A 13,678-nucleotide genomic window follows, 5' to 3' on the forward strand; every position below is an offset into this window, starting at 1 on the left:
ATAGCTGTGTGTCATTCTTGAAAAGTGTTATTTAGGTGTAGCTGACCTTGGTATGCATGCTGCGATCCTCAATTAGTGTAAAATGTTCTTACTGATCTTAGACTGTGTTTCACTGAGCTGAAAAAAAAGTATATTTGTATATCACACCTGAAGGTCCAACTCCCCTAGAATAACTGTGTTATCCCTGAATCTGAGTTATAGGTTTTTATTGTTCCTAGAATTAGTTTTCCACTATTCGGAAAAGTATATTGACAAGTTGTTTCACTAAATGAGTTCTTGCTGAGCGTCACGGTACAACTGCTAGGATCTACTACCCTGTATTACAGAAAGTAATCTAACAAGTGACTAATGGTTTTTATTCCCCAAGAATAGGTGTGACGTATACTGAATGTGTATGAAAAGGTTTGACTTCCCTAGACTACTGTTAGTTTTCTACATAAGGTCTATTATTTGGTCTGTGTACTTTAAAGCACAGTGCTGTGTTTTTATAATGTGTTTATATCATCTGTGATAGTACTTATTTCCCCAGGATTTATCTGGGCCTAGTTGTATTCAAACAAACCATTTATTTTTACAATACATAGAATTTCAGTCTTTCATTGGACCATATATGTATTACAATTTCTGTGTACTGATCTAGAGCTCCATCTTCCTCCTAAAATATGCCTGGCTGTTCTGTCTACGCTACCATATACTCAGGTGGTACCGCTTTATACTTAGAGTGGAGTCTTATACTGTCTCAGTTGAATGGTGTTGCTAAGCCCTTAGTTGGACTTTAGAAAATCTTTCCTAACAACAATGTAGATGTGAAAATGACAGCAAGCACCTGGGTGAGCCTGAGGCAATTTCTGCCAGCTGTGCCACTGTTCATGCATATGCCAGTGAGCTGACCTAAACCCAGCAACTTGCACAATTTGTGCACCATTACACCACTGTGTTGCCTTCTGTGGGAGAGTTTCAGGTACCATTGGCTTACAGTTACTGGTCCCTTTAATAGGATCTATAAACACAAGTCCCTGATAACCCTTTGTATGGTATGTGATATGTACACAGAATTGTACAAGTGATTTTCAATATCCTACAGAACAGCGGTCTGAAACATTTGGCTCTCCAAATGATTTGGACTACATCTCCAATCAGCCATAGCCAGCACAGTCAATGGTTAGAGGACATGGGAGTTGTAGTCCAAACATCTGGAAAGCTATAGGTTGCAGACCCCTACTATAGAACATGTTACAGAATTGTGTAGAGGTTTGAAGGGTTTGTATTTGATAGTTTTTTACTTATGTAGTGCATAGTCTCATGTAGACACATACCTGATTCAGTTGCTCTATTATGCAGACTCTATAGTGCAGCATTTTGCTGCAGTAGGACAATCGTTATGAAGGTAGGAATGCTGCATTTCCTCTTTCCGGAATTAGGTGAGGAAGGGTATCACTGTGTTGATGAGCAGTAGACTCTTCCAGGCTGGGTCAAGCTTTTGGCATCCTTTTCATCGCAAAATTCCCGTTTTGTAATTGTGGGTATTTTACTTTGGGTTGGGATGTAGATCTGAGTTTTTACAGTGTAATTTAGGTTTGATTTTGGTAGTTCAATATTTCCAGGACTCCGTGCATAATAAATATCGGGTGAGGCAGCAACATAGCACTTTGAAAAAAAAAACAAGCAAATAAATAAACATGGCTGAGGTTTTGAACTTGGTCCATGGCACATCGGTTCATTTGGCCATCGTAGGATCCAAGTGCTTTTGCTGTATGTAGGTTTTCCCAGTTCCCAGTTAGCTGCGACCCTTTTTGTTTTTGCATTCAACAGACTGTTCCTTTGAGAAAGGCAGCACGATATGCAGCCAAAGTCAATGTTATTTGTGTCAATTGGTCAAATCTTTTTCCATTAAGGAAGATGTAGAGTTTCTTGGGTAGGATTATGTAGTAAAAGCTGCTTTGTGGAATACATTTTTGTTTGCTTCACCCTTGGTTGAATATTACTCTATGGTCTTATCTTAGGCAGGGGAACAATTGGAATGACTTCTAGAAGTATGTGAAACTACTTTACTGATAGCTTTCTAACCCTGATTGTGAAGCCGATAAGCAATGAACAAGCTACTTACCATATCTGGTAATGTTCTTTCGATGGGCTGTTTCTCTGACGTATTCCACATCTATGACAGGTAATGTCCACATCTGTGCTGCTTCAGAACATTTTTGGCAGAGGGCGTCCTGCGTCGATGGCGTCGATCTGTTGTCCCTCGAGGGCCTTCGTCGAGGGTCCACGTCACCGGATGTTATATATAGGCTGCACGGCACCCGTAACCTCAGTTGTAGTTTTTTCCCAGAACGTGTGGCGCCAATCTCCTGCCAGTATGACCGCCGATAGCCTTGCGGAAACCTAAGCTGCAATCGTATAGGAAATTCAGTAGAGGGGCAGGCTGGGAGGACGATATGGAATACGTCGGAGAAACATCCCATTGAAAGAACGTTACCAGATATAGTAAGTAACTTGTTCTTCGAGGGTATTGTGTCCTCCGACGTATTCCACATCTATGACAGACTCCCAAAGCAGTACCAACTTATGGAGGTGGGAAAAGAATTTACAATTTTAGAATTTTAGAATGCCCAATCAAATGGCTGAAAAGAGGACTGCCTTACCAAAGGCCAAATCCTGCCCATGGATGGAGTCCAAGGAATAGTGTCTCACAAAAGTATGGACAGAGGCCTATGTGGCTGCTTTGCAAATATTGCAAATAGGAACACCCCTCTGTAGAGCAGTGGAGGTAGCCACAGCCCTAGTAGAGTGAGCCCGTAAACCTGGAGGTCCTTTCTTGCCAAACGGTAACACTCAGAGATCGTCAAAATGATCCAACTGGACAAGGTCTGCTTGGAACCAGCCTGACCCAAGTGCCTTCGAGCATAACCAACAAAGAGCTGATCATCCAGTCTGACCCGGGACACCCGTGAGAGATAGATACTCAAAGCTCTCCTAGGATCAAACCTATGGAGCCTCTCCTCTTCCTTACCAGCATCTGAAGGAGGATAAAATGCCAGAGGAATCACCTTCTGGCTCAAATGGAATTCCGACACAACCTTCGGAAGAAAAGACGGCCGCACCCACAGGACAACCCTGTCCTTATGGAAAACAGTAAAGGGTGGCTTGGCGGAAAGTGCCTGCAACTCACTCACTCTGCATGCGGAAGTAACCACAACTAAAAACACAGTTTTAAAGGACAACAGTCACAACGGACAAGAATGTAAGGGCTCAAACGGAGCTCCCATTAGGAACTTTAAAACCAAATTCAAATCCCTTCCCGGCACCTGGAAAGGCGATGATGGAAACACATTATTTAGCCCTTTTAGAAACTGGGAAATCAAAGGAATCTTAAAACTTAGAACTTTCCTCAGACGAGCGCTTAAATATGGACAGCGGCACCAGGTAACCCTTAATGGTACCCACTTGCAGGCCCTTGTGGGCTAAAGAAAGCAAAAAAGACAAAACCAAAGGAATGGAACATTGGAAAGGATCCACATTCTGTAACCTGTACCAGTCACAGAACTTTCTCCAACGGCAACGGTACAGGGATTTCGTTGCGGGCCTTCTGGCTGAAAGCAACACCTCCATCACGTCTTCGGGGAGGTCCCAATCCTTACATCTCAACCTTTCAGATACCAATCATGATGGCTGAGAGACTTGACCTCTGGATGGAGAACCCGACCCCTCTCCCGTGAGAGCAGATCGTCTCTGTAGGGAGGACGGCATGGAGTGCAGATGGACATGTCTAGAAGGTCCTGGTACCACACTTTTCTGGCCAATGACGGAGCAATGAGGATCATTTGGGAACCGAACCTCCGTAACCTCCGCAACACTTGCGGAATGACGGGGAGTGGAGGAAACGCGTACAGCAGTGGGAAGGACCACTCCACTACGAACGCGTCCCCTAAAGCTCCTCTTGGGGGAAATGCCCGCAAGCAGAATCTCTCACACTTCCGGTTGACACTGGTGGCAAAGAGATCCACTTGTTGGGTTCCCCAAAGGTCGAAGATCTCCAAAAGAACTCCCTGAGCCAGCTCCCACTCATGAGAGACTGTGCTCTGCCTGCTCAGAGTGTCTGCTGCTGCATTTTCGTCTCCGGCCAGATGAACTGCCGAGATCGAAATTTCCTGCTGGACGGCCCAGAACCAGAGCTGCATCGCCCCCCTGCACCACGGGAGTGACCCTGCCCTTCCTTTTTTGTTAGGTAGTGCAAGGCCACTGTATTGTCCATCATAATCAGGACATTCTTCCCCCGCACAAATGGCAGAAAAGCCTTCGGGGCTAGCCTGATGGCCCTCAGCTCTAACAGATTGATGTGGAGTCTGAACTCTGATAGAGACCAATGTCTGCTGGCTGCCAACTTGTTGGCATGAGCGCCCCAACCTGTGAGGGATGCGTCCATCACAAGCGTCACCTCCAGCCATGGTTGCCAAAACAGTGCACCCTTCATCAGATTGCCTTCGCCGGCCCACCATAGAAGATTCTGGGTGACCGAGGTTGGAATCTGTACGGGATCTAACATCCTGCCAGAGAACTGCGACCACTGCATCTTGAGCGCCCACTGCAGGGATCCCATCTGCATCCTGGCCTCTGGCACCAAGAAAAAGCAGGATGCCATGAGGCCGAGCAACCTCAAGAATTCGAACACCGGGAGACTCTGGGAACGTTGAAACTTGTCCACCATCTTCAGAATGTGATGAGCCCTCACCTGGGGAGGCGAACACTGCCCCAGGGATGTGTCGAGCACTGCTCCAATGTATTGGAGCCGATGGGTAGGTGTCAAATGTGACTTCTTTAAATTGAGGGAGAAGCCCAGCTTGTGAAGGGGGTGGCAGGTGACGGACAGATGATCCAGGGCTTGCTCGGGAGAGTGCCCTGATCACCAATCATCCAGGTAGGGGTAGACGTGGATCCCCCCTTTCCTGAGATATGCTGCCACCACTACCATCAGCTCGGTGAAGACCCTCGGGGCGGAGGTTAATCCGAATGGCAGGACCCAAAACTGAAAATGCAAGTCACCCACCACCAACCTCAGGTACTTCCTGTGCTTGGGATGAATCAGCACATGAAAGTTGAAGAAGTTGAAGGGCCTGAATTCAGAAAGGGTTACCATCTTGAACTTGTTTTCCCTGAGGAGCTTGTTCAACCAACACAAGTCCATGATGGGTCTCAATCCCCCGTCTTTTTTCAGGATCAAAAAATAAGGGGAATACCATCCCTTGTTCCTCTCCGCTACAGGCACCAGTTCTATGGTGCCTTTCTCCAGCAGGGATAGGATTTCCTGCGCAAGGAGCTGATCCAGATGCTTCAAAGAGAGTTTCCCAGTGGATTGTCATGAGGCCTCTGCCAGAAGGGAAGACAGTAGTCATGGGCTATGATCTCCAGAACCCACACATCTGAAGTAATGGCCTGCCATTTTCCAAGATGCTGCGCAAGTCTGCCCCTAACCAGCGAAGCAGGGGACATGGCCTCATGACTGAGCGGACGCAGCTGTGGTAGTGCCTGAGGGCAAAGAGGCAACTGCTCAAGCGGCTTTGGCACCCTGAGTACCTTGCTTTCCACCCCAGATACTCCTACAGTGGCTCCTTTGACTGGCAGCTCCTCTCGATCTACAAAAGGAAGAGTAGTACCAAAAGGAACCTCCCCTCCATTGCTGTCCCCTGGGACAAAAAGGCGGAGGTCGACGTACTGCAGCGCTCAAAGACTTCGCTGCAGCTTTGGAGGTCTGCAACCTCTCAAGGCTCTCGTCAGCCTTGCTGCCAAACAGATGAACACCATTAAAGGTGCATGTTCAGAAGACGGGATTGCACATCAGGAGCAAATGCCGACTTCCGCAACCACGCAAACCTGCGTATCACGGTGCTCGCAGCCATAGACCGGCTGACACAATCTGCTGTGTCCAAGCCCGACTGAAGGGATTCGCACATGGCATCCTTGCCGTCTTGCATGATGGCTAGAAAACCATCCCTTTCTTCCCCTTCAGGAATATGCTCAGCCACCAAAGACGCACAGTTCCACAGAGTGTGTGTAAATCTCGCTAAGGCACAAGTGGAGTTGGCCGACTTCAACGCCATACGCCCAGCTGAAAATACCTTCTTTCGCCCAACCATCAAAGCGCTTATCGCCCCAATCAGGAGGGATTGTAGGGTACGCAGCCTGCTTCGAGGTGGCCGTAGCCACCTGCATAACCAAAATCTCCAGAGTAGCGTGCGTCGATAAGTATCAGAGGTCACTACTGGATGGGCGGTATTTCTTCGGAAGTGACTTATTAACTGCCGGTAGACTCTCTGGAGCAGTCGAAGCCGCCGCCACCCTCCTTTGCAAAGCCATGTGAAATGGCAACACTGGGTCAGTGGGCGGACTTTGATCCAGGATGTCCATCAAATCATCCTGAGCAATCTCAGTATGGTGTCACCCTTGACATGAGGCGCCGATAGGAGGAATCCGCATGCGCCCCAGGCTCAGGTCGGCCAAACTCCAACTGAGGAGAGGTGTCAAGGCCACTAGCTTCATGCAATGACTGACGGAGTTCCTCCATCTGACTATGCCCAGACAAAAGGTCATCAGGGACATCAGAAGGCACAGGCAAGGCCATCTCCTCATCAGACAGTTCGTCAACCTCTGCAATATCCTGTAAAGGTTGGAAAAACTCCAATCTAGGAGGAGGAACAGAAAAGGGCTCAAAAACAGGCCTCAAAGACTTACTGGTAGCCTTCCTCAGAGGTTCCACAGCCCTCAGGGGCACCACCGTCAAATCCTCCACAAACTGCGTTGAGGGCGCCAAAGGAATCGGCGTCGACGTCGATCGAGGTGCCAACGGCATCGAAGACTTCTTCGAGGATGGAGCCCTGAGAGTGTCCCTCGACGGACACGGCGCCGATGGCATCGACAACTTCTTTGAGGCTGGAGCCTCGAGAGAGCCCCTCAACGGACACGGCGCCAATGGCATTGACACCTTCTTGGAAGGCTTCACAGGTTCCGACGGCGTCGAGGACCGGGATCTGGCATGGCTATGGCGATCTCCCTTGTCCGAGCGGGACCTCAATGGCTCCCGATGATTGCGCCGACCGCCCGAGCCCAAAGGCGTGCGAGTGGTGGACCGAGCCCGTTCCCCGCCAGCTCCTTTCAAAGGCGCGGCTGGAACTGTGCCTTGCAACTCAAAAATCGCAATCATCTGCTGGCGGAATGCATCCCATTCGGCCAGCGACGAAGACTTGGTGGGACAACTCAACCATCTGGCGGAGTCCTCCTCCGACGAGGACGGGGAAGGCGACCGGTGATGGCGCTTCCTAGAATGCCTCGACGAGGCAGAGGAATGGCTGGAACCGCTCCCAGACCGAGACCCCCTGGATTTTTCGCCTACGAGGAGAGTCGCCCCTCGAGTCATCAGTCAAAAGCCCAGCAGACTTCGATTTACGGGGCTTAGACACCCTACCTACCTTCAATTTCCTCTTATGTTCCCGCAAGGACTTAGATGTCCGGGACTTGCAGTCCTTGCAGTCGTCGGTTGCGTGGCTTTCGATTAGGCACCAGAGGCAGATGTTGTGCGGGTCCGTGATGGATATCTTCGAACCGCAGTCCCGACATTTTTTAAAGCCGACTTCGGGGTAGTAGAAGAAGATGAAGACATTGTACACGAAGAAAGAATCGAGCGCGTCGATATTCCGAAGCAAACACGTTTGCGGAAAAAACAGAACTGAGGCTACGGGCGCCATGCGTCCTCTATATAACAACCGGTGACGTCGACCATCGACGGAGGCTGTCGAGGGAAAATGGATCAACGCCATCGACACAGGACACCCTCTGCCAAAAAATTTCCGAAGCTCACAGCTGTGGACATTACCTGTCATAGATGTGGAATACGTCGGAGGACACAATCCTCTCGAAATTTCAGTTTTGTGGAGACTCAGACTATGTATGATCATCCAGAGTGTGAGGATTAGTGTGTTGGAGCCTGACTAAAGGCTGTCTCATCTTTTCTACAGGAGTTATGTGTATTCTTAATATGTGTGAAAAACATTCCCAAGTTTGGATCTGATGTCATGGAGTTAGAGCATGCAACTCTGAAAGATTATAATGAAGAAAGAGCAGATTCTTATTGCTGGCAGATGTGATCATGCGTTTGTGTGTAGGGAAATGCACCCATGATCCACTGAGCGTATTGGTTTTATAAAACCGAGGACCATCAACTTCTAGTATGCTTTGGGGTTCCTGACCGTTCCTTTATTTTTGTCTAAAGTACCTTATGTCCTATAGTGTCAAACACAGCAGAAACATGGCAATGCCTGTATGCATAGCAATCCCTCATTTACATCAGGCAATATGTTTTCATTCACCTGAACCAAGTTGATGATTTTATACTTTCATTGTCTGAAGATTGCCCGTTGATTGCCTTGCACTTTAGTTAATTGCCCTCTATATCGTTATGCAAAGATATGTGAGTCAGAGTTAATGGGTGTAAATTATGATCATTTTTGTCTGAGCTCACGTATCACTTCTTTCTTTCGGCCCCTGAGGGAACTACTCATGGTGTGCAGGAATTTCAGTTTCAACTAGAATGTTGGGATATTGACTAGAGTGCACTGTGCTGGAAATAGTTTTTGGAGAGGCATGTGATTGTGTGTCCTACTGGGCATACATGTTCTACATTCAGGTTGTGTAAGTTCCTCATGTCATTTGTTGGGTGATTTGGAATGTAGTGTCTGGCTGTCTTGTAGATGCTCATTTCAAACTTACCAATGGCGTGGTCATTCAACACAGTAATATTGATTGTGTAGTCTACGATGCTGCAGGTTTGAGCAGGGGTGCATTCCAGTGAGTCATTTCAGCATGATTAATGGTCTGTGCATTTGGATTTAGTCTAATACATTGAAATGGTCAATGTTGCTGGAATTACTGGGAGGGCCTAAGGCTCCTGGATATAGATTGATGAGAAGGAAAATCACTCTTTGTTCTAGATTTTGAGATTAGAGTCAGGAATGATCCAAAGGGGTTCTTCTTCAGATTTCTGGCTCTGTATAATTGCATTTGCCTGTAAATGAGTTTGTGGGATATGGTATTTATTTGGTATTTATTTGTAGGTATTATAGATTGTATGCTTTTGTGGACTGGGCATAGACCCTGACATTTTGTGGAACATGGTTTCTGTCACACCTCAGATGTTTCACAACTGGTTCTTAATCGAGTTGCTGGCATCTTCTACTTGGGGAGTGGAAGAGTTGATTTTCAGTAACGCACGCCAGAAGGGAGTGGAATTTGGGTGCATGGATAGTTGGGTGGTTGGATTGATGGTGGGTCAGCGCCCTTTCTGTTGATATGTTCATTGAGATTACACTATCACGGGGTGATCTGGTATTCAACTCTTGAGTGCTCTGCCAATCATTTCCCTTGGGGTTTATCCACTGGTGGTAAAGAACCTCTTTTTTCTCTCTCACTCTCTCTTTTTCTTTCTGCATCACACTCTGTCTTCTGTCATAGCCCTCTTTCTCAAGTTCTGTTTCAGTAACTCTTGCTTGTGCTTCAGGGTGCTCTTGTGCTCTCTTGGCCAGGTGACTTCAGGTATGATTATCACAGCCAGACGTAATGTGTTGGTGATGTTTGTTTCATGCATGGGTGATGAGGATAACATGTAGGATTAGACTAAACCCTCCTTTACCCCCTTCATCACAATGTTATAAGTCTATAGATTATTTCTGTAGGTTTCATTTGATTATGGTGAGTGTGTATGTGTTTTGTTTAAATATGCATTATTTTATTATGGTTTCCTTGCCACAAGCTAATGACATGATTCATGCTGTTCCTAATGTTCAGACTGAGTCTGGAAAGATACAATCTTATGGCGTGTAGCACATTATGTCTGGTTAAGATCTCTAATGTCACAACTGTATCTATTTCATTGGGCATTGTTCAGTAGGACTATCATCTGTTCCCAGCTCACGTCTCTTTCTTTCCTTGTCTAATATGGCCACCAGTTTCCATGGTGGCATACAAAGAAATATACGGGTCACATATTGTTTAAATGTAATGCAGGATATTTCTTTAAGAAATCACAGCAGGCTCTTGTCCAACTGGTAGAGAACCGTTAGCAGAATTTGCATATCATAATGCAGCTCACGCTTACACCGGTAAGTCACCATTCTGTGCTGTGTATGGTATAAATCTTAGAACCTTTCCAATGGCCTTTTCCTGGGTTTAGGGAGTGCCTCAAGCTGTAACTACAGTAGACCTACTAATGTCAGTGCACAAACAAGTACAAATACATCTAGAGAAGACAAGACAACAATATAAAATTCAGGATGCCAAACATCGTAAGGACGTACTTTCTCTTGAAATCAGTGACAAAGTATGGTTATCCACCAAGCATCGGCGTATTTCACGGTCAAACAAACTCAAGCCATGATTTATTGTCTGCATGTCATTGTTAAAGTTATCAACCCTATAGCCTATACATTACTGCTACGAAAAGAATGGCATATTCCATCCTGTATTGCACATCTCTCTACTCAAACGGTATGACCTCAACACAAGTAGCTCTATGGGAAGTGAGGACTACACCACCCTTTCAGATAATGGGTATGAAGTTGCTGACATCATGGACTCTCTTTGGTTCAGGAATCAATAGCAATACTCAGTGAATTGGAAAGTTGATGGGCCTCAGGCATGCTCGTGAGAACATGCTTCTGACATCTCGGCTCCCGGGTTGGTGGCTGATTATCATCACCGATTTCCTTCCTGCCCACTCCCTGTGTGTACTTTGGGAAGGGAACTTGTCAGGTGTGCGTTTGTATGTTCTTAATGCCTTTCCCCTTATGGGGTTCGTAGGGCGTTCTTGCTTGGCCAAGTCTGGTGTTGTCACATCATCACAGGCGCATGCACCGATGACATCATCACATCCAGCATACATCTCGTATGCAGCGATCCCGGAAGCGTCATCATGCACCAGCTTATCTAGCTACCAGCGCTCTGCTTCAGTGCTCCTGAGCGCTTCTCAGTGGCATTTCTTCCCGGATTACGTGTTTCCTTTGGAACAGCTTCTTCCTGAACCCTGTGATTCTCCTGCGAAATCTTCTGTGTTCGTTTGGTGTGGATTCGTTTGTGGGGGCTTCTCGTGTTTGTGTTCCTGGAAGCTCCCTTCTCTCAATGATTGACTTGACTGTGTGTTCTTTCCTGCAGATCTGTTGGATTTATTTTGACTACACCATATACTCTCCTTACGTACTTGCCCCTGGATTAGATGTGATTCTTCTCCAGTAGTTCAACTCTGCTAGTTCATGCCAGGTATTTGGGAAACCACGTTTTTTGGTTTGGTTTCTTGGTGTCCTTTCCTTTAGTTACTGTGTTCCTTTAGCAATATGATCCTCCCCACCTTAGGGGACCCACATTAGATTCAAGATTACTTTTGAATACCTTGATCTACTATGAGATATTGAGGCGGCCCGTAATCCAATCCTGACAGGTACACCCAGCATTTAATGTATGGCCACTAGTGATTGGTCCAGTAAATCTCCGCAGCCCTCCACTGGGCAACAGTAGATGCCTCTCTTCATATACTCAAAACCTCTCATAAAATGTGCATACTCTGATCTGACTGGTGAACAGAATGGGTTCATTTCATATAGATTAGCATATGAATTAGAACTAATCAGTGATGTTGGACCAATCACATTATCTGTTATGGGTCTTTTATAAAGTTTAGTATAGGTATCTAGAGTGGAAAGTGGAATTTACTTTTTCCTAATTTCAGCCGATTTTGGTTCCAACGGAAATGAGCTGCTATTGAATGAGATTGCCTTGAAAACACTTTTGGGTAAATGATGTGGCATTGCAAGCAACATAAAGTCAATTGTGTGGGACTGCAATATTAAATGTGAACACGCTTACAGTACCTTGCCATCACAGATCATTATGTATCATGATTGTGTAAGCTTAAAAGCTCCCCTCGCTGAGCACTCTTACCAGCTAATATGAAGCTGCAAAAATGTGGGCTCACTGTTACTAAGAAAACACACAGGATCAATATAGTACAGCAGGCTAGGTTCTAACCCTAACAAGGCAGTGCCTACATACCCTGCAGGGAGCAACCCCTGCAGAGAAGAAATGCAGCCTTCATTTTAAAAAGTTATGGACATGCATTGATGTGCTCATATACTTAATGATTATTATGATGCAGGCAGGGACGTGACCTTTGACCCATTTCCGGGGCAAACAAGCTGGTATGGCTCGGAAATTGAATAAACCTCCAGAAATTGGCCAATGAGATGGGGAGCCGCATCAAATGAATCTTGCATAATTTGTGCAGAAAATGTGGTGGAGCGCACCATTCCGAAAGTGACTACAGGATCTGTGAAGGAAGTGGTGCTACGTAGGCACACATTATTCTAACAGGAGACATCAGTGCATGTCTTTTAAAATAAAAATGACATGCTGGTACAAGTTCCCAAAGCGTATGCATGTACAATGCATGCATTAACCACACAACACACACATGGTTTCCTGGAAGAAACATAGCATCACTGTTGTATATATATGAATGACATGTATAAATGCACACATATTGTGACATGGTTCCTGCTCGCATGCATGAGCCACGAGGGAATGTACAAGAGTACACAATGGGCCTGTTTCACAAAGCGTTTTTCAATGGGAAGCTCCAATTGAAAAAACGCTTTGCGGATCAGATCCCAATGTGTTCTTGGTAAAGCAAGCCCCAGATTCACAGAGTCCTAAAAGTATTCATGTGATGTAACTCCTAACTGTGCTGGGGCCACACTGGAAGCAAATCAGTAGTGCTTTAAAATAAGACGCGCCAGAAGAGGTGCAGCCCTGCTGCTCTCCAGCATTGCCTTGTTTAAATAATGGACACATCATCTGAGGAATGGTGTCTGTCAATAGCATGTATTGCGGAAGTACTTTTCTACACCTTTAGTCACTAATGCGGATGCATGAAATGCCCGAGATCATTGCATGTCATTTGACTTTAAATGACCACACAGAACTGTTCAAATGAGTGGCAGCTACCCATTATAGCTTTAGACGTCATTATCGAAAGTATGCAAAGTCTCACCTGCAATGAACTGATATTGGTCCATCCTGTCCAAACTGCTCCTTTGTTTTATGCACTTGACCAATGAAATCTATAAATCCTTCTCCAGATTTTGGCACTCCTTGTTCCGGCCAATCAGTGAACTGGAATTGCCTCACTGTTCGGGATTGGCCATCCTTTTAACAGAGAAAAAAAAATGAGATACAGATACATTTAAAATGTGTATTGGTTAGAGCAGATGCAGCTCAGAAACCGCCTTGTCTATGGGGTACAGGGATTTCATGCAGGTGGGAATATTGCAACGCGTAGCCACTGCCACAAATGTATTCTTGGAAGATGGCAGAGTGCTGTCCAGGCATTCTCACAGTAAATGTTTTTTTTGTAAATGAGTTTTTGATGATTGTAGAATCTCCATTTACCTATAATCATTAAGAAGGTAACTCCTTCACCTGACGTACTGCAGCATACAATGTTGTGTCTAAACACCTACGTGATATGCGATTCTCGTCAAAGCAAGGAAGGGTTTCAAATTTGTCATGAATATTTATGTTACGAAAAAAAGAATTAAGCACCTAAAATGATTTGCTGTTCCTTTGCAAATATTCTGTGTCC

At 45.8% G+C, this 13,678-nt stretch overlaps 1 protein-coding gene across 22 annotated transcripts in view; it reads right to left on the reverse strand.

The window, feature by feature from the left end:
- The window catches only part of PTPRD (protein tyrosine phosphatase receptor type D), a 4,803,934-nt gene that overhangs the window by 25,446 nt on the left and 4,764,810 nt on the right, over positions 1-13,678 (reverse strand). For all 22 annotated transcript variants that reach the window (XM_069625937.1, XM_069625939.1, XM_069625938.1 and 19 more), the window contains one exon: positions 13,088-13,242. In XM_069625937.1, coding sequence (XP_069482038.1) covers positions 13,088-13,242 — 155 coding nt within the window. The remainder of the gene's footprint in view (positions 1-13,087; positions 13,243-13,678) is intronic.

The sequence above is a fragment of the Ambystoma mexicanum genome, chromosome 6p, assembly GCF_040938575.1.
Source record: "Ambystoma mexicanum isolate Mex_15411 chromosome 6p, UKY_AmexF1_1, whole genome shotgun sequence".
Classification (NCBI taxonomy): Eukaryota; Metazoa; Chordata; class Amphibia; order Caudata; family Ambystomatidae; genus Ambystoma; species Ambystoma mexicanum.